Source organism: Cynoglossus semilaevis, chromosome 17 (genome assembly GCF_000523025.1).
Source record: "Cynoglossus semilaevis isolate Cse_v1.0 chromosome 17, Cse_v1.0, whole genome shotgun sequence".
Classification (NCBI taxonomy): Eukaryota; Metazoa; Chordata; class Actinopteri; order Pleuronectiformes; family Cynoglossidae; genus Cynoglossus; species Cynoglossus semilaevis.
The window spans coordinates 3,713,523-3,740,930 of record NC_024323.1 but is presented as its reverse complement, the minus strand read 5'-3'; the positions used below and the strand labels follow the sequence as shown (position 1 = coordinate 3,740,930).

General features: G+C 41.6%; 5 protein-coding genes across 6 annotated transcripts in view; 1 reads left to right on the top strand and 4 right to left on the bottom strand.

Annotated features, from left to right (window-relative positions):
• Positions 1–2,581, bottom strand: part of LOC103392723 (E3 ubiquitin-protein ligase TRIM39-like) — a 4,771-nt gene extending 2,190 nt beyond the window's left edge. Inside the window, exons 1-5 of the mRNA XM_017040580.2 lie at positions 1,962–2,581; positions 975–1,740; positions 703–798; positions 169–399; positions 62–84 (exon numbers count right to left, since the gene is read on the bottom strand). Of these exons, the coding sequence (XP_016896069.1) occupies positions 62–84; positions 169–399; positions 703–798; positions 975–1,520 (896 nt within the window). The 5' untranslated portion in view covers positions 1,521–1,740; positions 1,962–2,581. The remainder of the gene's footprint in view (positions 1–61; positions 85–168; positions 400–702; positions 799–974; positions 1,741–1,961) is intronic.
• Positions 2,582–2,773: 192 nt separating this feature from the next.
• gipc1 (GIPC PDZ domain containing family, member 1) lies at positions 2,774–7,504 on the bottom strand. 2 transcript variants are annotated; one of them, XM_008329423.3, is made up of 7 exons: positions 7,030–7,504; positions 5,899–6,434; positions 5,453–5,638; positions 5,169–5,349; positions 4,749–4,861; positions 4,584–4,665; positions 2,774–4,460 (listed from the first exon to the last, which is right to left on the bottom strand). In XM_008329423.3, exons 2-7 carry the CDS (start codon positions 6,196–6,198, stop codon positions 4,309–4,311), a joined length of 1,014 nt encoding a protein of 337 aa, XP_008327645.1. In that variant the 5' UTR covers positions 6,199–6,434; positions 7,030–7,504; the 3' UTR covers positions 2,774–4,308. The 2 variants fall into 2 exon arrangements, with proteins under 2 accessions (XP_008327645.1, XP_024920441.1); XM_025064673.1 differs by having other exon boundaries at positions 7,083–7,504.
• A 680-nt stretch (positions 7,505–8,184) lies between these two features.
• On the bottom strand, positions 8,185–12,153 carry LOC103392725 (dnaJ homolog subfamily B member 1-like). The gene is made up of 3 exons (XM_025064672.1): positions 11,569–12,153; positions 10,375–10,961; positions 8,185–10,182 (listed from the first exon to the last, which is right to left on the bottom strand). The coding sequence occupies exons 1-3, from the start codon at positions 11,777–11,779 to the stop codon at positions 9,952–9,954; spliced, it is 1,029 nt and encodes a 342-aa protein (XP_024920440.1). The 5' UTR covers positions 11,780–12,153; the 3' UTR covers positions 8,185–9,951.
• Positions 12,154–13,162: 1,009 nt separating this feature from the next.
• LOC103392722 (very-long-chain enoyl-CoA reductase) lies at positions 13,163–20,249 on the top strand. The gene is made up of 11 exons (XM_025064671.1): positions 13,163–13,691; positions 14,648–14,699; positions 14,791–14,835; positions 14,946–15,049; positions 17,119–17,234; positions 17,455–17,560; positions 17,656–17,728; positions 17,815–17,858; positions 17,949–18,006; positions 18,234–18,322; positions 18,912–20,249. Exons 1-11 carry the CDS (start codon positions 13,521–13,523, stop codon positions 19,083–19,085), a joined length of 1,032 nt encoding a protein of 343 aa, XP_024920439.1. The 5' UTR covers positions 13,163–13,520; the 3' UTR covers positions 19,086–20,249.
• An 80-nt stretch (positions 20,250–20,329) lies between these two features.
• samd1a (sterile alpha motif domain containing 1a) overlaps positions 20,330–27,408 on the bottom strand; it is an 11,581-nt gene continuing 4,502 nt past the window's right edge. The window contains exons 2-7 of the mRNA XM_008329418.3: positions 25,056–25,413; positions 24,427–24,569; positions 24,243–24,306; positions 22,376–22,457; positions 22,047–22,161; positions 20,330–21,661 (exon numbers count right to left, since the gene is read on the bottom strand). Coding sequence (XP_008327640.1) covers positions 21,515–21,661; positions 22,047–22,161; positions 22,376–22,457; positions 24,243–24,306; positions 24,427–24,569; positions 25,056–25,413 — 909 coding nt within the window. The 3' untranslated portion in view covers positions 20,330–21,514. The remainder of the gene's footprint in view (positions 21,662–22,046; positions 22,162–22,375; positions 22,458–24,242; positions 24,307–24,426; positions 24,570–25,055; positions 25,414–27,408) is intronic.

The window sequence follows — 27,408 nt, the reverse complement described above, 5'->3', positions numbered from 1 at the left end:
AAACTGGAGTGAATGGAGTGGACACCTCAGAAGACACCCAGATAAACATCAAAGTCCTTACCTTTTCTTTGTGTTGAGATAATTCTAGAAAGGAAGGTAACAAACTGTTAAAAACAGTGTTGACGAGGAGACAGCGCTCAGAGAGAGACAGGTTTCAACTTCTCTCACCTGCAGGAAGAGAGCGTCGCTGGATGCAATCTCATTCTCGATGGCGATGACCGCCTGAGAGAAGGTGAGGATGTCTCTGGTGATGCCGTCTGACTTTTTCTTCACCAGCTCCTTCTTCTCCTCCTCCTCCTGACGCAGGGAGGCCAGTCGGGTTTCTTCTTCTTTCTTCAGGAACTCTCGGAGCTGATCGAACTCCTGTCGGATCTGCTTCTCCGTGGCCTGAGTTTGATTCTTAGACACCAAAAAAATATGACAAGACACATAAGAATACATTTTTAATACTTTTTAGTCCTTTAGCTATTTATTTTATTTATCTTTTGTTTTTCAACATTCCTTGTCTGTTCTGCATCTAGCACTTAAGCACATTTTACAACTGACAAGTTGAAAATAAAAGCATTTGTGAAGTATTTTTCCGAGCTGAGCACGACACTTGAAGGCACCTACAACCCAAAGACTGTTTACACACTACACCCACTCCTCATCCAGGACCATGCAGGTCTGCCTCTGGTTTCATGGAACTGTGTTTATTGATACCTTGATGTGAACAGTTGTGTCATCACACTCCTGCTTGGCCTGATACAGTTGACGCAGGTTCTTCTTCAGAGGAATCAGCTCTTTCTTCAGCTCCGCCTAAAAGCATGAGGGCAGAAAATAGGAAAACATCAGAGAACACGACTTCTACATTAATCACATATGTTTCATATATGTTTGTTTCATATAAAAACATTTTGGAAGGGTTTTTATTGCATATCATGCTTTCTGTTTATTTAAACTAACTTTAAGCTATATAACCACACACAGATTACCTTGAGGTCCTGAGCCCCCTCCTCCAGAGGACATATCTGGTGTCCTTGGTGCTTCTTGGAGGTTTGACACACACAGCACATGACCTCCAGGTCATTATGACAGAAGAGCTTGAGAACTTCTCCATGTGTGATGCACTTCTCCTCCAACACCACCACCGTCTCCCCCATCGTTCCACCCCCCGTCCATGTCCCCGCTGCAGACGCCTGGCGCTCCTGGTCCTTCAGAAATGAGTCAGCCACGTTCTTCAGAGCCAGACTGACCGTTGGCTCGGTTAGAGAGCATTTCCTCCTGCAGACAGGACACTCGCGTCGGGCCTTCTTTTTGTTCCAGAACTGCTGCAGACAGGCGCGGCAGAAACTGTGGCTGCACTTGAGGACAACGGGCTCCCTGAAGATGTCACAGCACACTGGGCAGGACAGCTCCTCTTCCAGCATGGAGCCCGAGCGTGAGGAAACAGCCCGGGGTCGAAGGGCGGAAGGTAAATGGCGACTCTGAAGGAAGGAAAGTTTTCCAGGCTGAGAGGAAGATCGTGGGCGCAGCGCCATTGTACAGTAGGTTCCTGTAGGTGGGAGGCTGCTCCTGTGGCTCGGTGTCCCAGTTAGGGAGAAAGGAATCTGTCCAAGTGATGTTGCTCTTTCCTGAGAGAGTAATGTGGAACAGTTATAAAGGCAACCATGTTTATAGATCAACAGCAACTTGAAGAACTAGTTCATTAGACTGGTAGTAAATACAGGAGGTGTCAACACCAGTGTGGAGCAGAACAACCTTTAGACCTGAGCAGATGTTTGAAGACATGTTTCTGTCCTAAATAATATTTAAATACAACTACTGAAAACATTTTGTTAGCCAAATGTTTAGCATTCCACTACAGCTGTCACAGCATCACAGATCAAGGTAAGGTGAAGGGTCTTGCCTAAGGATACTATGGCATGTAGACTAACTAAGGATGTGGAATCTAACCCACAACCATCCAGTAAAAACATGACACAAGTTGCCAGCAATACCTGCAAAACAGAAGCACTAAGGGTCAGGCAGTGGAGGGCCATGGAGATCTGCTCTGTTGACAAACATTTCTATCTCTATTAGGATCAGTTTTAAGATGTTTCTGTTGGTTTTTAATATTTAATGAGTCAGCACGTCCTTATGTATCTCTGCTTTCAAACATTTATTCTCCAAAGCCCTGAGGTCATCACAACAGATGGTTCTGAGATCCTCACTGATGTACAGCTACTCTTCATTTTTATTTTTTGATTAATCTATTACGAATTATTCTGTTTGTTGTTGATGTCCGACTTAGTAGAGAATTTTGGTCAACAATTTCACTTAACAACATTCACTTAAAAAAGTAACCTATCCTTTAGGTCCAACTTCTCTGAAGCAATAAAAGTGACGGGGTGAGACAGAGGCATCTGGTTGAATTGTAGTGACCACTACAGGTGACAGTGTATAAACTTCAGTAGTCAGTAGAGCTGCGTGGCTTGTGTTAACTGTTATAAATTTATTTTGTGCGGAAACCTTTAGGGTTTGGGTTTATATCCGAATCCTGCTGAGCTTCAACATCACTATCATGTTCACCTGAGATCTTCTTACTCTGACGGCCTGTCGGTAGTTGAAGTGATTTCACTCTTAAATGTCAAAATGTCATCAATATTTCAGGAGCAGAAACACACACACACACACACACACACACACACACACACACACACGCCTCTGGGGACAGTTTGTGTGGATGGTGTAAAACAATCCAGCAGACGACAACATTGTGTTCTTATCGGCTCGAATAACAACAAAAAAAAGAAACACTGCCGGCTGTGTTATTATTGCAATACAATTAGACGATGACAACAGTGTTAATGCAAATAATTGTCTTCTTAGTGTTACAGAGTTTTAGCATCACTTTTTTACATAACCATATTTAGATACTCATGAACTAAAGAGTGAAACAAAACTAAAAAAACAAAGCTTCATAAACTCAGACAGACCTAAAAGAATAAGACAAACGCTTTTGTGTTCACTGTCCTCTGCTGTGTTGTTGTAGACGCAACACTGTCTTTGTCCTGTTGTGAACACAAGTGAAAGCAACAAACGATGGAAGTAGTTTCCACCTGATCCAATGGCTACTAGTTTGTCTTTTTCAGCACCATGCACCAAATGTAGACAGCAACAAAAAAAAATCTTTACTTCACAGAATCATATCCTTCATTACACATCTTGCCCCTCCCCATCCTATAATACTGTTTTCTGTAATGCTTTAAAACACTGACAAAGACTGAAGAAGAATGAAACAACATCACGTCACTTCTTATAAAAACAAGTCAACGCCACCTGCAAACCTGGGAACCACTCTGACCTCTCACTTCCATGTAGTGATCTCCAGTCAGAGGTAAAGTAATACTGATTCTCCGTAACACTGGTAACTGTAGCAGACTAATATTGGGCTCATGCTTCTGCTGTCTGATCGTCCACAGAGTGGGTCAGAATAACATGTTCGTCACTCTCTCTTCACATGCACCGTCTGGAGCTGGTCCCTCTATTATTGGTCAAAAAAAAAGACAGATAAGGTGAAGATTTCTGATAATGTGCTTTTGTTAAGCTCATCATCAGACATGATGCAGACCATGACTTGAGCAACTGTGGACACAGAACCACAAGAGAGCATGACCCAGACCCCAAAACAGGAATGTAATGCTGCTGTTGTTTTCACACTGAACACAGACACACACTCTCACACACTCAGAACATCATGGATACATATCACTGTTCCGAAAACACACACCTTATTTCTTGGACCAGATAAAAAGTCAGCAGATTCAACAATGATCAAAATAAAACTCCAGCACATACATGTAAAATCAATGACCCTGTACTGTATGTCAGAGAGCCCTGTCTTGTACTGTGATGACTGCCCCCCCCACCTGGTCAAGTATTTTGGGAAAATTTAACTTTTGCCACCTGACGTTCACTTTTCACACCATCAGGTGACTAAAGCTGTTCCACAACCATGGACGACAACAAAGACATGCAGAACAGTGCAAAAAGGGAATTCTCATGGACGTGCTTATGTTGTTCTGTTGAAGAAAAAGCTGGAAGACATTAAAAACCACTTGAGAAATCTCCATAATCACTTTTGTCTCCCATTAACCCGCAATATCCTGTCTGATCAGACCGACTGTCTCAAAAGGAAAACGTCTAAATTAAAAAATGGAACAAATAAATGCCGGAATAAAAAACAAAAAAACGAAAGTTGTGACGGTAGTGTTGCATTTCCTAGTAGTGATGAGCGTTGTGGGCTTCCCACACACTGAGGTCGTTCCACTCCATTAGTGACTGTGGTTAGACTCTTCCGACCTTAGCATCCCCGATGGCACCCCAGACGTCAAAAACAAACTCATCAGGAAAAGCAAAGTCTCCCAGTGTTTCATCTAACGCCTCGGCAAACTCATCAGGGTTCTTTTTGTCCTTTCCCAGTTCAACCATAGTGGCCGCTGAGGAAACAGGTGAGGTCAGAGGTCAAAGAGCATTAGGTAAAGAACAAAAAGTAAATGCACATAGAATAAAACTTAGAAAACTGTGATTTTCACAGAGATCAGAAGTCGTTCTGTACTCACCAAGCTCGCTGTCTCTGATGCCCATGTAGCTCTCCAGCAGGTCGTCCACCTTCTCAATGGCCTTCTCCTCAAAAGCAGAAGGCTGGAAAAAAAACAACAACATGCACTCATGATGATACATGTTAGTTAGTAGTAAAACTGGTACTGTAAAGAGACAGTATTTACCAGCTCCTCCACAGTAGCAGGACCTTTGGATCGCAGCCGAAGAGTTCCTCTTCCTGTTCCCAGCTGGACCCCTGACGCTGACCTGGATCCTCCAGACCGCTGGCCAATCATATCTAGGGACGTAACAATGCATTGTTAACCAGTTAAAGTTCAGTTTAAATTTAAAAAATGAATTGTGCATCAAGGCATAAACTGGTCAGACCATGACCTACATAATCTACGAATGTATTTAATTTGTCAGGAGCTCATTTTGCTAGAATAAAATCATATCGTATTGTGAGTCCAGTGTATTGTTAGATCCCTAATCATAGCTTTACAAAACAACCAAAAATCTGATGCTGAGTCATACGTCCTTGGTTCCTGAACTTAATGTTTAGCTCATTTTCTTAGCACTGCTGGTTTGTTTCCTTCTGCACCTACCAAAGGCCTTCAGAGGCTCCACCAGCTTGATAGTAAAGAGTTTCCCTTTGGGCAGCTCCTTCAACATCTTGGCGACCTCGTAGTGTCGACAGCCGATCAGTCGATGCCCGTTGATCGACTCGATCATGTCGCCAACGTTGATGACCTGGATCTGGTGAATCACACTTCCTTCACGAATTCTCTAAAAAAACAACAAGTATTAACTAAATTAACAGTATTTACCAATTATGTTTTGCTCTATTCGACTCATATCTTCTGTCCATTCCCTGTCTGTGGTCCCTGACCTTAATGAAGGCGTAGCCGGCTCCATTATCGGTGATGGTCAATCCCAGAGCGTCCTCTCCTTTAAACACCTCAATTTCCTTTTTTTGGCCCTTGATGTGGGCAAAAATAAAGTCCTCAAGTCCAATTTGACCTCCCAAAAGTTTATCCATGTCCACTTTGTGAGTGTTCAGTGTACAAAACATGACCTGTGGACAGACATAACATCCAAGTGAGATTTTGACTGAAATTCTTATTAAAAATAAAGAGACACACGTTTCACTTTTCACCTTTAAATAAAGTTAAGTCAGAGTTTTGAAGGAATGTTTAAGTGTCGCACGGAGGGGGCGTCTTGACAAGTCATATCAAAACCCAGTGCATACGAGATACTAGGAGGCTGCTGTTAAAAAATATATATTTTATTGTCAATTTCACGAATTTTGATCCCTAATAATCAACACTGACTGACCTCAGATGGAGGGATCCCGAAGGCCTCTCCAATCTTGGCGTAGAGCTCCCGCACATTGCTGAAGCCCTCAATCCGTCCAGTTGGGCTGCCGTGTGCAAGCTGCGTATGAAAGATAAGGCGGGGTCGCATGCTGCTGGGTGGAGGAGGCAGACCCTCTGAGGTGGCGCCTTCTCCTAGGCCGACACCACCTCCGTCAAGCCCATCCATACCTGGCACATTGAGACCTGCCCGTATGGGCTCCGCCTCCTCGTTCTCAACTAAGGGGGATGCTTTCTTCCTTCTTCCCAAGCCCAGAGGCATTGTAGTCCCACAGGTAGAGCAGAGGGAGCGGAGGAGATGAGCTGCTCTGAGGAGTTATGGAGCTGTGACCCAGACCAACATACACCTATTCAGCCAAATCAGCTGTAGGTCTGCAGGAAAAAAGTGAGGTCATCCAGACCAGCTAAGAAGCTGTCTCAACCAGGCTTCGTATGAAACGACCAGTCTTGGCATGAGAGCTGCTCACATTGTTGTATCAGTCAGTGGTGGGTCTTCAGCTGTAACACCAGACAAAAATCTGAATGAATACACATTCCACTGAACAGTGATTTAAACATCCTCAAATATCCACTAAAAAAACATCTTTGCAGAAAACGGGATAATACAGGGAAAGAAAACACCATTATACAATTCTAGCTGTCAATTCAAATGACAGAATGAATTATTATGGTTTTAGTTAATTTATTTAATATATGTATGCCTATTTATTTTGTAACTATTTGTTCCTGTACATCAAATTTAGATGCATTTAGATGCATCTTTTTACAGGGCAACACTAGCATTAAGTAAACATGATGTTACACTGTGATTTACTAGCATTAAGTAAACATGATGTTACACACATGATGTTAAAAGAAGGCTTAAATCACAGCCTTCTTTTAAGATCACTAATTTGCTGGTATTGGCTTTAATGTGACACACCTTTCTCTTCTAACATCTACATAGGCTCAGGTAGCCAACAAGTTAGCTTTTAGCTGCTTAGAACGGAAGCTAAATCACCGAGAGATTCCCAATCCATATTGAAAAGGATTAGTGAATAAACTGTACCGACAGTGCTGGTCGGTATTTGTGGTTAGTTACATTAACTAATACCTGCTAATGTGGACCCGAAACGGTAGTACACAGCCCGGGCCGGTGCCTCTTACCGGAGCAGAGTTTCGGACAACTATCGTTAGCTGTACCTCCTCCTGTTTGTTAGCTTAGCCTGCTAACTACACCGCTGGGAGTTATTTAAAAAGATAATAAGCTGCCAGTGAATGTCCAGCTTAATTTGCGACTCCTTTTCTTTTAAACTCAACTCTTCCTGTGGCAGATAGTTTTAAAAACAGGAGAATATGTGTGTGTCGGAATGTAGAAGTGGATTTATCCTGTCTTCCCAGTAGGGGAGGAACAGCGAGGCATTCACTGATCCTCGGAAATTACAATTTTGAACAATATAGTTTTCTTGTGAAGGATCACTGATATCAACATACGGGTTTCTTTTTAACTTATTACTGTAGGCTGTGTTAAACCAATTTATCTCTCTGTACAACATTGACTATTAACTCTCAATCTAATGTTCTTTGCTATGGTAGAAATTAGTGCAGATTTTTAAAATATAGCTATTAATAGTTACAGTATATGGCCTTTAGCTTTGGTGTGTAACGTGTATACGCTGCCATCTTGCGATGATAAAGCGTACTAACAATTGTCCTGTCGTTCAGGCTCAAACTAGACTTGTTCCAAATATCCAAGATACATAATAAAACATACAAAATAAAAAGTACATTAGTAGAACATGAACAACACATTGGTAATATAATAACATTCATATTTTTAATATTATTATACCAAAATCTGTCAAATGCTTCCAGATAAAAGTTGACCCAAAATAAACTACATTCCACCCATTTAGTTGCAAATTTAGCTAAAATTCCCTTGGAAAGATGTTATGTACTTAACTCAATTTAGGAGAAAAAAAGACGTTTTCTTCTCTGTTATGAATACACACAGACAGACATAAGGCTGGTAATAGCCGGTTTATTTATTCAGGGAATGAAAATCATCACAGCATTAGAAAACTTATTAAAATTTCCATCACCTTATGAAATTATAGGTGTGTGAAAAACTATTGAAATCCTGAATCCCCACCCTGATGAATTTTAATAACTACACACAGGAGGTCATAAGACAAAACAAACACAATACCATACCATAATAAAATTATTAATCTTTTTTCCATACCATAATAAAATTATTAATCTTTAAAAAAAAAAAAAAGAGATTACACATCTCTACAATCATGTTGAACCACATGTATGTCAAATAAAAACTTCAAACTCCAGCAGGAGCAGGATGTAGACAGATGTTGACGGTCATGAAGTTTTATTCTGTTTCCTCTGACAGTCAACATGTTAACACTAGAGAACCATTACCAAAACAAAAGGTGCAAATGAACCGAGTGGTTTACTGTACACACTTTGACTTTCATCACAGCTGTCACACATCAACCTGTCCTCACTCACAATAGATATGTCAAATTTACTCACTCTATAGTCATATCCTGTCAAACTCACGTGAATACTGTCAGGTTTGAGCCGAGTAGAGGCGTGGTATAGAACAAAAAAAAGCTATATCTTCACCAAAACTAAAATATATTATTTCTGCAATAAAAAAAGTGGTTTAAACATTATTTTACACTTCCTTCTGACACACATGCCAAACGTTTATTTATCCCTAAAGAAAAAAGGAGGGTCTTTAAGATGAATAGTCACGTAGCAGCACACATATGTAATCAATGTTAACCATTTTAAGATTTCTCTCGTTTTTACATTTTACATGACAAACATGCTTTCAAATATTTAGGGTTCACACATTTATATATATATATATATTTAATTGTTTTAATTTTACGGGTAAGAATATTGGCAAAATGTCTCAGAATTAGATTATTTTCAATCTAGCAACATTTAGCTTGAGCTAAATATTAGCGAGTCAGTCTTCCACTAGTGCTTCGAATTTTGAATACAAGATGTGTAGTTATTTGGTACAAATTTGCATTGCTTTTTTTGAAACCTGGGCTGTTCCAGCACTGGTGCTTTTACAGAACCTTTGGTTAATATTAGTGTATATTCTTCTAGCCATGGTGTAGGTGAAGGTCAAGGTAAACCAAAGAGTGTAAATGCTGGTGAAAAACACGTGACATAAATTACACACAACCTAGTTTTTGTTCCATGAGTCAGTGGAGTTTTGCATCACTCCGTCTGCGGTACTGGTAATGGACTCAGCTGCACGACATGTTATTGAAACACCCCACAAAACAAAACAAAAAAACAGATTACTGGTTACTTAATAAAACAATGCATTGAACACACTCACAGTGTCACTGGTTCGATTCTATAATTATCACATCAAACTCCATTACCAACCGACTACAGCATGTAAGAAAACCAGTTTGAAGGGTGGCAGGATTCTAGGCAGAGCACGTACTGTAGCAGCACATTAAAAAAACAGAGCGGCTCCTCATCTCTCATTCCATCTTGTTCACATCATGTGAACACTGCAATACAGCCCTGAATTCAAATAACTCAACTCTGCAGAGTTATTTGAATGCAGGGCACGTCCTTATTTATAATTAGTTTGAATTGCATATTATTTGTTGTTTGGTGTATGACCAGGCTGATTAATGTATAAAAGTACACACAGAGTCTGCAGCAGCTGCCAGGGAGGGATAGAAAATACTGGGGAAAAAAACTCAATACATTTGTTCTGATGCTCATTTATCCAAGTTAAAGTTGTCATTGGTAGATTGTTTGCTTATTAATGTTACTCAACCTCAGAGTGTTTGTAGGCAACTGTTAGCCGCTCTGTCAGTGAGCAGGTCTTGAAAAACTCATTAAACTTACTGGATGCTAGTCAGGAATTTGGTTTCCAACTGAAACCCAATCCACCCTGTGCCTGGAAGTGTGCAGGACAACACTGCAGATATGAGCTTGTTTTAATTATAAAATGCTTCAGATAATTACCTATCTAAAGTCAGGGTGGAAGTACCTGTTTGAGTGCATCACGTGTGCTTTGCCCAAGTTTGTCAGGGAATTTAACAGTAAAGTCTAGGATCATGTCACCCCTCTTCTCGGGACACTTGGACACTGGAAGACCTTCTCCCACAATGCGCTTTTTCATTCCAGGTTTGACAACGTCTCTGGAGTTCACAGTGATGGTCCGGCCATCCAGCGTAGGGGCATTGACTGTGCATCCACACAGGGCCTTGAGAAGAACAACACATAGGACACACAGGAGCCAGATGTTAAACAGGTGAATACACATGTATGCCAACATCTTTCAACATCCAAATTAGCTAGCCCCTGCTAGGATGGATGTCAGGATGTCAGTGACAGCATCCCTTGCAGTATACATCATCTATTTAAATATATGATATTAAGCATGTTGCTCACGTACTTCTCTGAGTGATATTTTTGCAGGGTAGATGATGTCAGAACCCTCTCTTCTGAACACTGGGTGTGGTTTATCCTTCACCACAAACACAATGTCTGCTGGAATGTTCATCGGAGTTTCATCTCCTTCCCTGGGAAATGTGATCTTGGTCCCCTCCTTCCATCCACGTTTGATGTCAACTGTTAAAATCTTGTCCTCATTACGCATGGTGCAGCCGTCCGGATTGAGTCTCTTGCGAGAAATCTTCATCTTTTTGGTGCAGCCAGAGAAAACCTCCTCCAGACTCACCTTCAGCTCGTGCAACACTGGCGGATCCTTCTTCTTCTCGCGTGCTCTGTGCGGACCTCCAGTGTGGTGTTTAAATGATCTGTGAAACCCACCCATGCCCCCCAGTCCTCCCATGCCAAATGGGGTGAAGGGGTCACTGATGTCCATGTCATCATCTCCATCATGAGGGAAGAAATGATCGAAAGGGCTGCGGCCTCCGAAGAACTCGGCAAAGATTGCATGAGGGTCTCCTTGGAAGGTGTAGTTGTAGCCTGTGGGAGCGGTGTGTCCTCCACCTCCACCACCTACTGATCCTTTTAATCCTACAAAACAAATGAGTCAGAGCTTTATAAATCAAACATATGGGTTTAATCTAAATGCTTTAATTGAGGAGTCACTGGTGGAAGTTCCAGACAAGGACCCAGCATTAAACAGCATAGCAGCAAAGAAAAAAATAACATTTCGTGAAAATACTGGCCATCTACTCAACAGACAAAATTTCAATAATTAAAGTTCCCTACCATCATGTCATTGTGACTGATTTTTAATATTCCAATCCTGCCCTGTTTGCAGTCATTTATTTATTTGAGGAGATCATTCTTTTATTTATTTTTTATTTACATTATTGGGTATAAATGATTGCTAGTCAAAATTTCGGAAGCATTTATGCAACGTGTTAGTCATCAGTAAACTTTTTTTTATATATGGATTTAGCCGCCAAAAACGGTGTCTTCATTACAAATCAGACTGTCCAGACCCAGTCTTTATGACTATAAAGACTGGGATCAGTAATAAATAAGCAGGCTGAAGCGGGGACCCTACTCAACCGCTGCACAAGCAGCAGACATCCATACAGATGTAGCTGAATTACTGTGTCAACGTATAGGCAAGACGAGACGACACTAATCAAACGACAATGAGTGCATTTACCTTCTTCCCCGAATCGATCATAAATGTCCTTCTTCTTGGCATCGCTGAGGACATCGTAGGCTTCAGCGATCTCCTTGAATTTATCTTCTGCTCCAGGTGACTTGTTCTTGTCAGGGTGGAAGCGCAGGGCCTGTTTTCTGTATGCCTTTTTAATCTCGTCCTCGGACGCACCTCTGGCTATCCCTAACACTTTATAATAGTCTTTACCCATTACAAAAAAACACTTACAATCTCTCCCACCTCACAAAAACATAATTTACAGAACTCACATGTGTACCTACGTCTGCACCTTGACAGCCAAATTCAAAGGCTATATTGCTCTGAAAGAGCAGGCAAACCTCCGGTGCGGCTGGTTAGCTCTCGGTCAAATTTAGCGTTCCTTCTTTTAAACAAAATAGTGAATAAGTTTTACTGATTAAACAAAATCAAACACAAATTGCCACACCGAGACAGACTATTGGTAAAGCAGCAGCCCCGTGTCACGACCGAGTCGTAAAATTGGTGGTGGCAGAAACTTCTGGAAGAAGCTGATGCTGCTGCTGTAGCGGGTCATCACTGCAGACCCAAGAGCGTTCACATTTTAGTATTTCCGGTTTCGCTCTTGCCACAACGGAAATGCTAATATAGTGCGCTCCTCTTGTAAAGGTAAAGGTCAATTTATTTTTTTTATACCGCAAGGTAGCCTTTATTAGGTATATCGGACTTTTAATATGCTAAAAATAATTTAAACTAATTAGATATAGTTGAAAACCAATGTTCAAATCAATGATTCAACTTTTTAAATGTGCTTTAATATCAATTTCTAGAATGTTCATCCTAATAAAAAAGTTGGCCTGTTAAAGTACTTACTGTAATTTATTTTATATGTCATGTTAACAGATAAGTATTGTTAAAGCACAGTATGAAACCACCTTCGACTTTAGCCTCTTGTAGTGATTGTTTGTAAATGAAACTCCTGTACATTCATCTATAGCAAAGATATTTACATAGAAAATTATCCAACACTCAAACAGTGATACTTCTGCTGTTGGTCTGGATCACTGGATATAAATAGACTCCAGAATATAGACCTGCAGTTGGCTCGGTGCAATGATTGAGTTGACCCTGTGTGATGAAAGATATGTCTGATCTTCTCCCAACCATCATTGTTTATACTTCTCCCTGCCACAAAGCTCAGTGAGGTAGGGTCTTTTTCCTAGCTAGACCTGAACCACACACAAGCACAGAAATAAATGTGTCTCTTTATTTTCAGTAGGTCACGAAAAGACAAGAATACCGGCCTCACAGGCGGTCTGGGTGAGGGAGGGGGAACAGCATGTCGGCATGTGGAGATCTTTCATCTCAGGGATCAGACTTTTAATGGGGCCCACCTCTCTGTGACTAAGTGAGGAGCAGAGCTAACAGAAGTTGTGTCCAATACAGTGCATCTAACAACAGCACACTGGTATCTGACACTAAGTCAGAACTGTAGGCCAATGTGGCTTCCCAAGGTTACTGAGCTGCTGCAGAGCAAATCAGGCAACTTATATTTAGCCTTGTAAATGGTGCACTATGGATTATGTCTTAGGCCTCTCCGGTTTCGTCTTCAGTGCATTTTGTTGCTGGAGGAGGGTGGGCGTGGGGGTGTTGGTATTGTGGATTGAGAAGAGGCTGATATTCAGGTGAGGTGCATGTTCACTTCAGCTTCTTTGATCAGCACTCCTCCCACGTGAACTCACTCTTTTTCTCACTCACTTTACCAACCTCTGCTCCGGAGAAAATTGCTTTTGGCTCCACATATTTCCCTGTCAGTCTTCCTCTGGAAGTGAAAGGCTATTCCGAGGGTGTGGAAGACACCAGAGAAGACACACAGCAGTTGGAGTGTAGAGGGAGAGCAGAGGGCACAGAGAGCTTCACCAGACTTACCCAGGATTATTTTAGGTGGCCAGCGAGGACCAGGATCAAACTTTACCATGGACAAACTCGCCTTAGAGGCAAAGGGGGTGGCTACCTCTGCTGAGTCTGAGAAGAAAGCTGCACCAAGGACAAAACCTAAAACTCCAAAAAAGCCCAAAAGGACTGTTTTCTTTGAGGTGGAGATTATTGACCTAAAGACTAAGGAGAAACTTTTGCTTCTAGACAAAGTAAGTGTCGCCACAATGAAGAGCCTCTTGGTAAATGATATTCAATATTAGGAGCCAAACAATATTCCTGGATCATTGATATTGGGTGTAATGAAGGGTGCTGGTCCTGTCTTTTTTATGCTTGAAAGATCTGCTGCCCAAACCCTTTTTTCAATACTAAAGACTAGAATTCAGTCAAAGGAATACAAAGGATTTGGTTTAAAAAATATAACTGCAACATTTTTATGTATCAAAAGTCAGATGGTGCAAATGAAAATTGGAAACTGAAAGTTGTGGAAAAAGTGAAAATAATATATAAAATATGTAAATATAAGCTGCATAGTAAGTAAGCATCTATGCCATGCAGCCCTACAAGATAATATGTCGCAGATAGTAACAATATTTAAATATTAGCAGTCAAAGACCAAAAAGTACAGTTAGTAAAGAATAAATTATCTAAAAATTGTCTAAGTTATGCGGTAGAAAATAAGACTAGCACAAAGGTGACCAAAACTATCACATTTAATTGAAACCATAGCAACAACATATTTTAGAGAAGTTAATTGTTAGTATGATTTTAAAAAGTTAAATGTTGGTGAGTAATTCAGCCATAAATAGCCTAAATTAAAGAATTTACCGAAATGCAGGTAACTTTGTCTTTTAAATAGAGAGGTGGGAATACATTTGTCACCCAGACATGTGCTGCATGGAGAGTAGTAGACAGACAGAAAGACAGACAGAGAGCAGTATACAGTAATAAACAGTTCAACCCCGATGTCCAGTCACATCAAGACAAGGGTCGTGTTTCAGATGACAACTGTACAATGCAAGATGGTCAAATTCCCAGTGGACATCTGGAGGGTTGACGACTTGTGCTGGTTTATTTTTAGCTCTAGAGTGTCTTGTAAGAATTGTGTATAACAGCCAGCAAATGAACACTGCTGCTAATAATAACACCGCCTATGTTTTGACCACAGGTGGAGCCAACTGCCACTATTTTGGATATTAAATCCTTATTTCACAAATCCTGTAAGTTTATTCATCAGATTATTGACTTCATTGTTTCCCAAATATTGGATGCACATTTACCCGACGTGAAGGTCATGTTTGTTTCTGACAGATCCAAAATGGTATCCAGCCAGACAGTCCCTGCGTTTGGACCCAAGTACGTGTTGATGGTGTTGGTACAACAACCTGCTGATCTCTGTCAAACAGTCAGTGTGGTCGTGTGACATGTGTCCCATGTTGTGTGGTCTCTTCTGTCATGTGTCTCAGAGGCCAAGTGTCTCAGGGACGAGGATGTTCTTCAGACACTTCCTGTGGGAACCACCACAAGCTTTTACTTCTGTGACCTCGGACCTCAGGTCACATGGGGAACGGTGAGTGTGTTGCATTGCATTTGGCCTGTGTAATGAGAATATACATCGCACAAATCTATCTATCTATCTATCTATCTATCTGTCTATCTATCTGTCTATCTATCTATCTATCTATCTATCTATCTATCTATCTATCTATCTATCTATCTATCTATCTATCTATCTATCTGTCTATCTATCTGTCTATCTATCTATCGTTGGTCTTTTTGTGGGTGGAGCTTTTGCACATTGTTGGTCAGTCACTGTCTGATTCTCCTCACCATGGGTGTTTTCCAGCAGGCTGGTTTAGCAGAAACACACTCTTTGTCTACATAGCAACAATCTGTAATTTGTCCTGAACCAGTCTTGCCAGAGTTCTGTTGGAAAATCCATGGAGGTTGTCAAATGTGTGTGGTTGATTTATTCCATTCACACACTTCTTACTCTCGTGGCCACTCAATAGCAGTTGGATGAGGACTGGAGTGACACAACAGAGGTGCTTTCCCCTGTCCATTCTTCATCCCCTCTGTTGCACTGCCCCTCATGTGTCCTACAGTATATAATCTCATGGCCCCATTTCTGCCAAAGGTGTTTATCCCTTTGACCTATCACTCGCTTTCCATGGCACCTCTTTACTCTCTTGCCCACGGACTCCTCACATTCCCCTGTTGACACAACCTTCAGCTCCCCACCAGGCTTCTGACTGGTCCCAGGGTGGGTGGAGCAGTGTGAAGGGTCCCAGCAGAGATCACCAGTAACTGAGGCCAAGGCCTGCGGTCAAAATGCTGAATCAGGGATCAGTTTCACTGTCAGCTGTGCTGCTCCACTTGATCACATCATTAATGGAAAGCTGGAATAACAAGTTGTTTTAGTGGCTCCACCGTCCTAATGTTACTAACCAGTGTTGTTGAGCTGAACTCAACAGTTCAGTAGAAGTTAGAACCCTTAACCAAACAGGAAACAGAGGTTATGCTGCTGCTGATGATATGACATTAAAATGTCTGCCTTTGTTCACTGAAAAGCAGATAGAAACAGAGGAGTGCTTCCTCGCAGCATACAGACAAGCCTTTATTTACGTTGCTTTCTTCACAATCTAGACAGATATGCATTGATGAATGTTATTTTTTATATTCAGAGGAAATAAATGTTTGTGCTGAAGCAGCAGTAGGGTGCAATTATAAGGCAGAAGGGAGTAGACAAGTGACAGAGCATAAAACGGGGGCTGAGATAAAATGCAGTGACTAATAAAAAAAATGTTAAAAACCTTGCAAGTGGTCCTGGTTGGACCATCCTCATACATGTTGGAAAAAAACCATGCCTCAAAAATCACCTAGTTTTCTAGAAGATATCTTTAAATATTGTGAGGCTTGAATCAGATTTGCTTCCTGTTCTCACCCAAAATGAAGATAAAACAATGCAATTTTAAAACATACAGTGTACTGTCATAACATTGTAACCACAGAGAATAGCAAGTAGCTAACCTGTTAACTTTTTAATGTACAACTGGTAGCTTAAAATACCTAACAACTACTTCACTATAGTGCTAGATGCTAGCTAATCTGCTAAAGGCTAACAGGCTCATAATGAGAATGTAGCATCTGTTTATGTAGTGCAGTAGTTTATTTACATTTACTGGTGAGGCTGGTGGAGATTAACCAGCTTTTCTGTCTTAGAGGTCAGACAGTTTCTCCAGGAGGAAGTATTCTGCCCTGTAAAACGACACACGTTCACATAATTGGCATGTGTGGAATTCAGTCCGCACTGCCAACACCAATTGACACTGGTTTGTATTCTGATGTGTCCTTTTTTTAAAAAAATTGCATGACTCAGAATAATACATATATCTAATCAGGGACTGCATAATCAGGTGACAGATTTGACCTGAAATATTAGATGTGAGTCATATGGATATGAATAACCTGAGCCATGTTAGTCTGAAGGGAGGGAGAGAGGAATAAGACTCAAGACAAAGAATAACAAAAGCTTGATGTTAATTTAATGGCCTTTTTTTTTTTGCTCATGTTTTTATTTCCTGTTGTGCGTCCGTCAGCCAGAGGAGAAATATTTAAAACCCTGTCTTTGTGTCTCAGGTGTTCCTGACAGAGTGTGCAGGTCCACTGATCATCTACCTTATGTTCTACTTCCGCCTCCCCTTCATCTACTCTCCAAAGTATGACTTCACCAGCAGCAAGCAGTGGGTCGTACAGTGAGTGTCACCCTGCTGCTGTTTCCATGGGTCTATGTGTGAACGTCACTGCAGCGAATCCCAAAATCCCGGGCTTTGCACAGATGTCTCATCTGCATGACAGACACTCGTGAAGCGTACTGTTATTTTCACACTCATGCACGGCCAAGTGTAATGGACTGGAGGTGGACAATGAATCAAAACTTAATGTGGGTTCATTGTTGATGTGTGTTTGTTGCAGTTTGGCCTGCGTGTGTCACTCCCTCCACTACATTAAGAGGATTCTGGAGACCTTGTTTGTCCATCGTATCTCCCATGGGACCATGCCTCTCCGAAACATATTTAAGGTCAGGAAGCGACGGATTTCAACCGATACGCTCAACTACACTTACACACAAAGACTTATCTTAATAAACGTACTATAGCACACTCTCTATTCCAGAACTGTGGCTATTACTGGTGCTCTGCTGCCTGGATGGCATACTACATTAACCACCCTCTCTACACCCCTCCTGGTAAGTGCTGACCTCCGCGATTTTCTCTCCTACTCATCACATGCATTTCTTTAATGTATTTTTTTTCCTTTCTCTGTAACACTCAGAATACGGGCAGCAGCAGGTGAATATAGGGCTTTATATCTTTGCGGTAAGTTTGGCTTCAGTACAGATTCCAGATTTTGGGACCTGTCCAAATTGCACTCATTAATGTTCATCTTGGGTTTCTTTGAACTCACAGTTTTGTCAACTAGGGAATTTTTCCATCCACGTCACCCTGCGTAACCTCAAAAACCAAGGTGAGCACAGTGTAACAGTGATTAATGATGTTAATTAATGCAAATTGATTAAAATCAGTGGGAAAAGGACAAAAACTAAAGGACAATTCCAGCAAAAACTTATTGGACTAACATGTATATATGTTAATAAATCAAGTGTAAGAAATTTAATTTGTCAGATGGAAATGCAGTTTTGTTTGTTAATAAATATATTTAAATATATATTTATAAATTGATTCTGCTTATAGGTTTGAAAAACAAGAAGATTCCCTACCCGACCAAAAATCCTTTCACATGGATTTTCTGGTTGGTCTCATGTCCAAACTACACGTATGAGGTAAGAACAAATCCAGATCCACCCTTAAATACTTCCATCCAGATCAGTGTTTAAAGATAGTGCTACTGGCTGAGGTGACACTGCTGTGGCTGTTTAGCTTAGCTCTGAGCTCCGACTGGTCCATGTTCCATGTTCTATGTTCCAGCTCTGACTGTCCTGATGGAAACTTAATGACAAATAATGACAAATAACACAGTTAAATAAAATAAACAAACAAAAAGAAAGAGATGTAAAATAGCTGACAGGGCTGGGTGTTACACCTGCTTCTTCTTCCATGGATTTGAATGACACTTGCCATCCGTTGAGCTACATTACTGCCACCTACTGGGTTTTTTTCTACTGGTAAACGTTGTCACTCAGACGTTCTGGTGGCTTCTACCTTAAAAAAAAAGAAAATAGAGGTAAGGGTCACTGCAGATGAACACAAAACCATACACTTACAGCTCATATAGTACTACATGTATTTTTGTGGATTTAGAGTAAAGTTTCCAGGAAGTACCTGCGTACCTTTAAGTAGTTCAATATTTGGACTCACTCTGATATGTGGACACTATTATTGTATGAGATGCTGCCCTCTTCTTGGATACAGCTGGGCTCCTGGATCGGCTTCACGGTGATGACCCAGTGTGTGCCTGTGGCTCTCTTCACTCTGGTGGCCTTCATCCAGATGACCGTGTGGGCCAAAGGCAAACACCGCAGCTACTTAAAGGAGTTCAGAGATTATCCGACGCTGCGCTCCTCCATACTCCCATTCATCCTGTAGAGCCAGTGGCCAACACAGCACACAAACCGGGTCCTTCAGAAGTGCCCCCTCCATCTGTGTGCCCGTCAGAAAGCATGTGCCGGGGGTTTGATGTGTGGATGGATGAACTGACTGTTGAAGTGCACAGGAAGAGTAACATGCAGAAAAGTCTTAATTTAATGTTGTTTGTGAACATTTAAAGAATAAAGATTAAAAATGTCCTTTTTTATTTTGCTACTTTGATAAGGAGTTTTGTTTGCATTACTTACACCGTCAGTGCAGTTTTCAAACAAGGCCAGCACACCGTCACTGATTATACTAATCTGACTGAGCTCCTCTGCCAACACAGCAATGTATTTTACATTACTGTAATGCACAGTAATGTAAAATAAATACATTTTCTCTTAGGGTGGCAAAGATGTGGCATGGCGTTTCGACATGGGGGTTGGAGGTTAGATGCTCAGAAAAGTGTCAGCAACTTAAGATGACCGACCATACTGTATCCTGTCTCCCCTAGTGGAAATCACGAGTTTGGCAGGTGACACCACTTTTAAATTGTGTGTGAATGTGTGTGATGTTGTCTCACTGAAATATTTCAGCGGCCCCCTCCCTCTGCCCACCGCCCAGCTCCACCACCGTACGGCAGCGCTGTCATAGCAGAGCTGCATTAGTAGTTATTTGTGATGAGGATAAACCTTTTCCTGTTTTAGTCTGTGCATGACTCAAGTGAATTTCTGCAGGAGGAAAACCAGCCAGAAGGAAAAACACCACTGATAACATGTACGGACATGTCTTTGTTAAATACATCTGTTACCACCACTGAGAGGACTGTACTGTCACAGCTTCTCAGCTAAAAGTGCTAAAACTGCCCAGTTTGAGTCTGTTTCAGTTTGTACCAGAATGACACACAACTAAATTATAATAATAATAAAAAAAATTCCACTTCCAGAGTAAATAATGAAGAGGACGCGTTTCTACAACAAGGTTAATTATGCCCACCATGTGTTTACAGCAAGACGATCTAAAGTCCGACCCCGGGGGCCGATTGCAGCTGTTATCCAGGTTTAATGTGACCCACGCTTTCCTTTCAAATTGTAAATTGTATCACTTTAGTCATTTTTATTACTTTTTTGTAGCTACATTACTGCTGTGTTTATAGATATGCCTTCTTAGGTTTTAAGATTTCACACACACACACACACACAGCATAATAACAGCATTACATCTGTGCAGGATCCACATCTCTGTATGTTAGTGAATTAACTTAGCCATGTGTTAAAGGAGTGAAATGACTTTATGTATATTATGGGATTTTCCGACAGGTTAAATATTTAAATCCGGCATTAGTGTGATTTAATGAGAGGTGGGGGTGAACAGAGACATAAGCTTTATTTGTGTGAAGTGGAGCAGGAACACTGGAGATGTGTACCACATCATATGGAATGTTACAAGTCATGTGGCCCACTAAGGTCTCAACACAAAGAGATGAACGTGAGGAGCTCATACAGGGAAGAGGTGACGTGACAGAACATTGTACTGAGTGAACAGGTCAGCTCTGTGAACGGGAACTGAGCGGCTGTGATGAACTTTAAAACTATAATCCCAGGATTCCGCCACGTCGTACCATCATTCCCAGTAGAAAAGTACATTTGTTGAGGCTGCACATCAACTGGTCACATGAATCTGACAATGTTCCCAGAAGTTGACTGCATTTAAATGGACCACATTCATTTTAAAAGATAAAACAAGAACCGAGATGACAAAACATATTCCCTCCACAGCCACCAGGGGAGGCATTATCTTGAAGCGAACTCTCAGACAAACGTGAACTAACATTTGCAGCTACTGGTGACCCAATGACTCAGGCGTCTGACTTTTGTCCATAGGTCATTTGTCTTCCTGCAGCACTTTTGATTCCATTTAGAGGTCGTGCACATCACATGTGCACGCCGTTGATCTGTTTCTGAACAGCAAGTGGCATAAACCATGAAAATGAAGACGACTGAACTTAAACATCGTACGATGGACCCAAAACCTTGACAACACTTTGCAACCGTCGTGTCTGTAAACATTACAGCCCATAGGTGGCGCACTTGGTGAAAGGTCTACTCCTCTTCACCGGCTACATCGGCCATACCTCCTCCTGCGGGAAGGCCGCTGCTCCTCCATGTTGAACAACAAAACTCTGAACGAAGCAGATTTTGGACACATGGGTGAAATGGCAACGGCGTGAAAACTAAGGACCGTGATGAGAGGTAGGATGACTGTCTTTCAGTTTCTTGGTCATTGTCACAGTGAAAGTTCATTCCACCACAGCCTCTCCCCCACTCACCTCCCACATATACAGTATATGGAGGTGTGTGGTAGGGATCCAGATGGGAGAGGGCTCTGCATGCATGTTTGGGTCAATGCAGCATTTTCTGTCTGTTTGTCTGATGGCCATCCACGTCTCAGAGGTCTTCGTACTCCAGGAAGTGCGTCCTCTGCAGCACCTTCACGTGACGTTCGTAGATTTTGAGGGCGGGACCCAGTCGGATGGAGAGACCGGTCAACACGTCGCTGCGTTGCATTAGGAGAAGGGACTTCCCATCGATCTCCTGGTGGGGAGAGAGGAACATGTAGCAGGAAGTGAAATTAGTTCAAATCATCAGAGATTTTTTTCCCCTACTTCAAGAAATGATTTGGAGCAGCAGCAGTTATCATTGCACAACCGGTGGTGGTCACAACAAAGAGCTCCCTGACATATCCCCATATAATACTTTCTGGACCAAACTCACACTTAGACTTTATAGAAATTAAATAAAACCATAAATATTAAATGTATTTACTTAATTGCAGTACTTTTTTCCCGTTTTTGCCTTGACATCAATGTTTATTTACATTACATACTCTATGCAGTTCTAACGTACAATACATTCGGTGGCTGTCAAGTTTCAATGAGCATCTAGCACCACCTGTGGTGGCACGTGGTGGTGCACCCACCTGTGTCCTGAATGCCACAGCCTGCTCGGGGAAGCCTGCAGCAGAGAAGTAACTGGCCACATCTGCCACGCTCCACTGCAACAGATTCTGGCTCATCTTCTCCTTCTTCACAGAACTGGAATCAAAAGGAATAAAAAAAAAATTTGTTAGTGGGTTACTGAACCTCTTAGACTCATCATTGTTTATACTAAAGTAATTAACTGAGTAACAAAACCCTAATGAAGTTAAGAAGATTTTATTTTTTAAGAATGTCCTGAAGGACAAAAAAAAAACATGGTGGAGACAATTAAAGACACGTTCGGATAAATGTGCTAGAACAATCCACTCACACGTCATCACCATTGTCACCGTTCACCAGACTCTCTTCAGCTTTTTTGAAAGGTGACTCGTCTGAGTTCTTTTTCATCGGACCTGCAACCAAAATGAAACACGTGTGTGTTATACATGAGCAAAAAAACCCAAAACAAAACAAAACAGCAGCTCATCAGTGGACAATGTGACACCTTGAAGAAGAAATCACAATCACGGACAGTGTTTGTTTGTTGAACGGATAATTGTGAAAAAGAAAATGAAAAAAAAAACTGTTCAAGTTCAGTTTAAAACTGTCCAGGGCTTCACCTGGTCCAATGACTGCTGGGACTGAGTGAAAAGCATTAAGCAGTAGAAGAAAAATGAAGATCTGGAAGTTTCCTGCTGTCTGACTCCTCTGTATGTTGGGTTTTTGGATCGGTACACTTTTATCTTTATTTTCCAATAATGAACAATTAACAAGCTCTAGGTGTCGGAAAATGTGACTCACACAGATGAACAGATGTAATCCATGGAGAAAAGTCATAAAGAAAGTGTTCTGTCAAACATTTTTCCAACCCAATGTTCCACATTTATACTTCCTGATGTTTTAAATTTGCTGTTTCACATCCTTGACATTTACTGACGATGAGATGTTTAACAAACAGCAGCAGGGTTTAAATGGGAATTACATTTTGCAACAGATGGTTGAAATATCTCTTAGACTTTTACAGAGTACAGTGAGTGTGTAATAAATGTAAATAAAAGTGCACATGCACGTACACAATAGGCACTCCTCCTCTCATGTTCTATGAATGCTGACACAATTCACAAAGACATAAAGTGCATTTTTTTTTCTTTTTTTGCAGGTCAATTACTTTTTCAAGACATCTTTGTCTGGCAGAAAAATAAATATGAATAATAAAAATGGAATAAACGAAAGTTAAGGAGGTACAGTATGTTTTTTCTGTGTAACTGGTAACAGGTTTCAGTATCATAATTGGGTATAAAGGATGATCTACCAATGGCTCAGATGCGTTATAGAGGCTGGGTCATTTTTATTGGTACTGACCCTTAGAAAAAAAAAATATTATTTATGATTATTTGCAATTTACTAATTATTAGTTATGCTTGTATTTTTATTTTTAAATAAAAACAACAACATAAAGTTTGGTTACAGTCCAATGATAAGTATGGATTCATGGCAACAGCAGTAGATGTAATGATTGCACAAAAAGTTCAATAAAGTATTATTATTGTTTAGTTATTTTTAGAATTGAAAAGTCATTTTTTCTACGCTGAACTTTCCTCCAACGGACCTTAGTTTATATTCAACGTAGGAAATGGAGGTCAATTATTTTCCTTGTCCTTTTTATGATAAACAAGTACCAAAGGTGAAGTACCAAAGTAAACGTTGTTGTTTATGTTGCAGATTTTAATGTGTTTTTTTTAATACATAAACAAACCACAGTTCCGGAAGTGAGGTTTGTTTACGTTTAGTGCCGCACACACCGACAGCTGTTTGAAACCATCTGCTTATTATAAGGTGGAGCAGCAGAAAATTGACATCCATCAGGTCCATGCTGCAACATTATGTAAGGACAGCGTGTTCTGAGTGACAGGTTATTGTATAACAGTCGGAGGGAGCACCACCTGGTTGGGAGGTGGCAGAACAAGCTAGTGAAACATTCGAAACATCTTGAGTCAGCCTCAAGGCTACAAGTCGCAGGAGAAGACCATACAACAGCATGTAACTACCACGACGACAACAACGTCATTAGTGTGTTTGTTTTATCAGGTGTTATTTCCAAATTAGGGCAACGCTGGAGTGACATTTTGGTTCACTGTGAAGCTGATGCACGCTACACTGCAGATGAGTTTAAAAATAAGGGGCGGTGTATAACTCACTGTTGTTGTCAGCCGGTGGAGACAGAGTCTGTGGTCGTCCGTCCGGGCCGTTCTTGCTCTCCTCCTTCACCCAAGACAAACATGAAATGTGGAAGCGTTAGACAGGGAAGCGGAGACACGGAGGAAGCCAGAGCTGTACAGGAGGTTGTTTGGGTTTGTCACAGGAGGATCACAGATTAATTACCACACGTGCTGCATAGTCTGGTACCAGCTGGTCAGACAAACGACTGCTGTCCTCCACCTTGGCTCCATCTTCTTTCTTTGTGTTGTTCTTCACAGCAGAGGGGCTGCTGGTCACAGGCTGGACCGCTGGCTTTGTGGCGGCTTCTAACACAGCGCAAAAATAATAAGAAAAACAAACAGAATTACTACACTGAGGTCAACCATACTGTAGTCTTCGTTTTCATCTCTGACCAGTTATTTTTGTTACATTTCTGGCTAGATTTCCACCCTGACCCTGCTGTATCTGGTGTATTTTCGATGGCAACCATGCTGTGTGGTTTTTTTTTAATTCAATTTATTTCATTCATTCATGTCATTTTTTTAAAACTGCTTGTCATAGAAACCTGCACAATTTAACTTTTAGTCATTTTCTTTTTTACCTTGTTTCTTTAGCCAACATATACTTCCCTTTGTACTCTGCACACTTCTGGAATGCATTTGTATTTGGCTTAACTGAAAATAGTATTGTATCTAAATATTTCTTTGAAAAATGAAAATGTTCAGAACTAAGCAGAGAGAGCTCCATGATGCTGCTGTGTTTCAGTCTGTAACTGTGATTGTGTGATTGTGTGTGTGTGTGTGTGTGAGTACCTTTCTCTTTCTGTGTTCCTGGGTGCTGGTGCTCTGCTGGGCAGACTGTAGAATCATAAGCCCAGTCATTGTTTGTGAGGGCCCTGGGGCTGGAGGGGGGCAAGGAGCTGGGCCTCTCACCAGCCTTCTGGAAAGAGACACAGTCCAGCCCCGTGCCTGGACCAGCCACAGAGTTCAGGGCAGGCCGAGTGCCCGAGGGGGAGGAGGGAGCGGAGACGGCTCGCACAGCTACACAGTGCACGGCAGCGTCTTCGTACGTGTGGCCACTAGGGGAAGGTCTGTCCTGGCCGTCCTGGCTCTCATCAGCGCCCTCTTCATCTGCATTACTGTCCGTGTCCATGGCCATGATGGGGTCACCCTGGGGAACGGGAGTAATTACCTTACGTGCAACAGATCCAACTGGGTTTTATAGCTAAGCTTCACAATAAAGTAAGATATTACACAGAGGGTCACAACCTCTGCAGCTACAAGGACCAGACAGCTGTTGTAAGAAACGCAAATCCTATTTCTCACACACGTGGTGTAATAACAGTGCAGTTTGCTGCTGTATCACAGCTTCCTTGTCTTGTTGGCTGTGTCAAGCCTTTGACATCACTGCTTCACACAAACATGTACATAAAACGCATCTACAGTATATTCAGTTTGTCTAGGTTTTTTATTCCTTTTCTATGTATGATTTTCAACATTTCTTGGTAGTGAATTTATCACAGTGAATACAGGTATAGTTTGTACTATCTTCCAACTTTGAATTCAGTCCGTGTACACAGTCTGTGCTGCATATGTGGATACATTTTGTACGAAATACTACGTCTCAGTTCCACTTGTAGGAACATCCCTTCTACAATCTAAATCCCTGCTTGGGTTTTTAACAATAAAGCTGCTTTCTCAGAGGCAGCCATCTTGTTGTCAACAGCACGGAATATAAAGTGATTTAACTGGATTTTTAAGGAAAATTACATCATTTTTGTAGGCAGCTGCCAACTTCTAGGACATGTACTACAATTTTCTGGGATAGTCAACCAGTAATGGACTAAGTGGTTCAGGTCAGGATAGGCACAGATTGGTGCTATAGTCTTTTGGGTACATCTAAAGTACTATTCCTTTATAGATGTGGATACTCTGATGAAAAGCCGTAGATTGTTTGCTGTTTCACCGATGCTTGATCCTTGATCTTCTTCAACTAACTAACTTCGGGTGTGTGGCCCACAAAGAAACATTTCATATTACTGTTTTTGTTTTTCCGTTTCTTGAACACTAATTTCAACAGAAGTATTATTTGGAGAACTTACAAATGTATTAGCTATGACCAGGGATGGAACTGGTGATTTTCCTCTTGTAAGGCAAGAGCATTAACCACTCCATCACTATGTGGCCCAGTTTATAAATCCTCTTATAATTTAAACTTTTACTCTTTTTTTTTTTGTAGCAGACCTTAGCTCAGGCTTGTGTGTACCCTGATTGAGAACACTATAAAAATGATAATAATGATGGTTGATGTTCACAGTGTTTCCTGCATCAGTGTGAATAGGGAACACGGAGGGCCATTAGTGAGCCTCTAACTTTATTATTTTAACAGAAACCTGATCCTTGCAGCCCGTGTAGCTGCTACTTATTGAAGGCGTCACAGAAAAACACGCTCACACGAATGTCGCAATTTGACCGCTGCGCTGGTGAAATATTGCCTCGGAATTCCTCTGTCCCTGTCCGCGGTGCAGTGTGTGCTCCCTGCGCGGACTGTCACACCGGGCTTCCGCACAGGAGAACTGATGGACGCTGCTCTGAGGCAGCAGAAGTTATTTTAACAAACGCACTCTCCTCCTCTGCTGTTTCCTCGTCGACGGCGGCCCGAGTGAAAAATTACCTTGTGTGCGACTGACTGCGTGTCCGAGGCTCAGCCGTGGAGCAGCGGAGCGCACCGAAGCCCGCCCCGCTCCTGTGCAAAGAGCCGCTTCTACGGCAGTCAAGTCGAGCCATCGCGCCGCAATTCACACAAGTTTGGGCCACAAAAGACGCAGTCACAGAATCACAAAGCCGAACCGCAGCGACGAGGGTCCGTGGCTCGGCTGCAACACGAGTTCAGTGCGGCTTCACAAACAAGCACATAAAGAGGACGCGCTCGGTGCGTCTCAGCGGCCTCACGGTTTCAACATTTCACACAGAGAGGAAAAAAACGGACCGACGGGATGTGTGTGTGCATGCGTGCGTGTGGATGTGTGTGCGTGCGTGTGTGTGTTTTCTCTAAAATTTCCACCAAAGTGCGCATGGAGTTGTGGAGCCGCGGTGAAGACCTCGCCATTGTGTCTGTGCTTTTTTTTTTTTTTTTTTTTTAACGGAGCGCACCCCTCCCCCGGGC

Bases quoted from the DNA above. Each gene is read 5' to 3' on its own strand.
- gipc1 (XM_008329423.3), bottom strand. From the start codon at position 6,198: ATGCCTCTGGGCTTGGGAAGAAGGAAGAAAGCATCCCCCTTAGTTGAG. The intron at 5,350-5,452 runs GTCAGGGACCAC...TTGTTTTTTTAG, and splicing joins CCGGCTACGCCTTCATTAAG to AGAATTCGTGAAGGAAGTGT. The intron at 4,862-5,168 runs GTAGGTGCAGAA...TTACGTCCCTAG, and splicing joins GGAGCCTCTGAAGGCCTTTG to ATATGATTGGCCAGCGGTCT.
- LOC103392725 (XM_025064672.1), bottom strand. From the start codon at position 11,779: ATGGGTAAAGACTATTATAAAGTGTTAGGGATAGCCAGAGGTGCGTCC. The intron at 10,962-11,568 runs GTAAATGCACTC...TTTGTTTTGTAG, and splicing joins TGATCGATTCGGGGAAGAAG to GATTAAAAGGATCAGTAGGT. The intron at 10,183-10,374 runs GTACGTGAGCAA...GTTCTTCTCAAG, and splicing joins CAAAAATATCACTCAGAGAA to GCCCTGTGTGGATGCACAGT.
- LOC103392722 (XM_025064671.1), top strand. From the start codon at position 13,521: ATGGACAAACTCGCCTTAGAGGCAAAGGGGGTGGCTACCTCTGCTGAG. The intron at 17,235-17,454 runs GTGAGTGTCACC...TGTTTGTTGCAG, and splicing joins AGCAAGCAGTGGGTCGTACA to TTTGGCCTGCGTGTGTCACT. The intron at 17,859-17,948 runs GTAAGTTTGGCT...TTGAACTCACAG, and splicing joins TAGGGCTTTATATCTTTGCG to TTTTGTCAACTAGGGAATTT.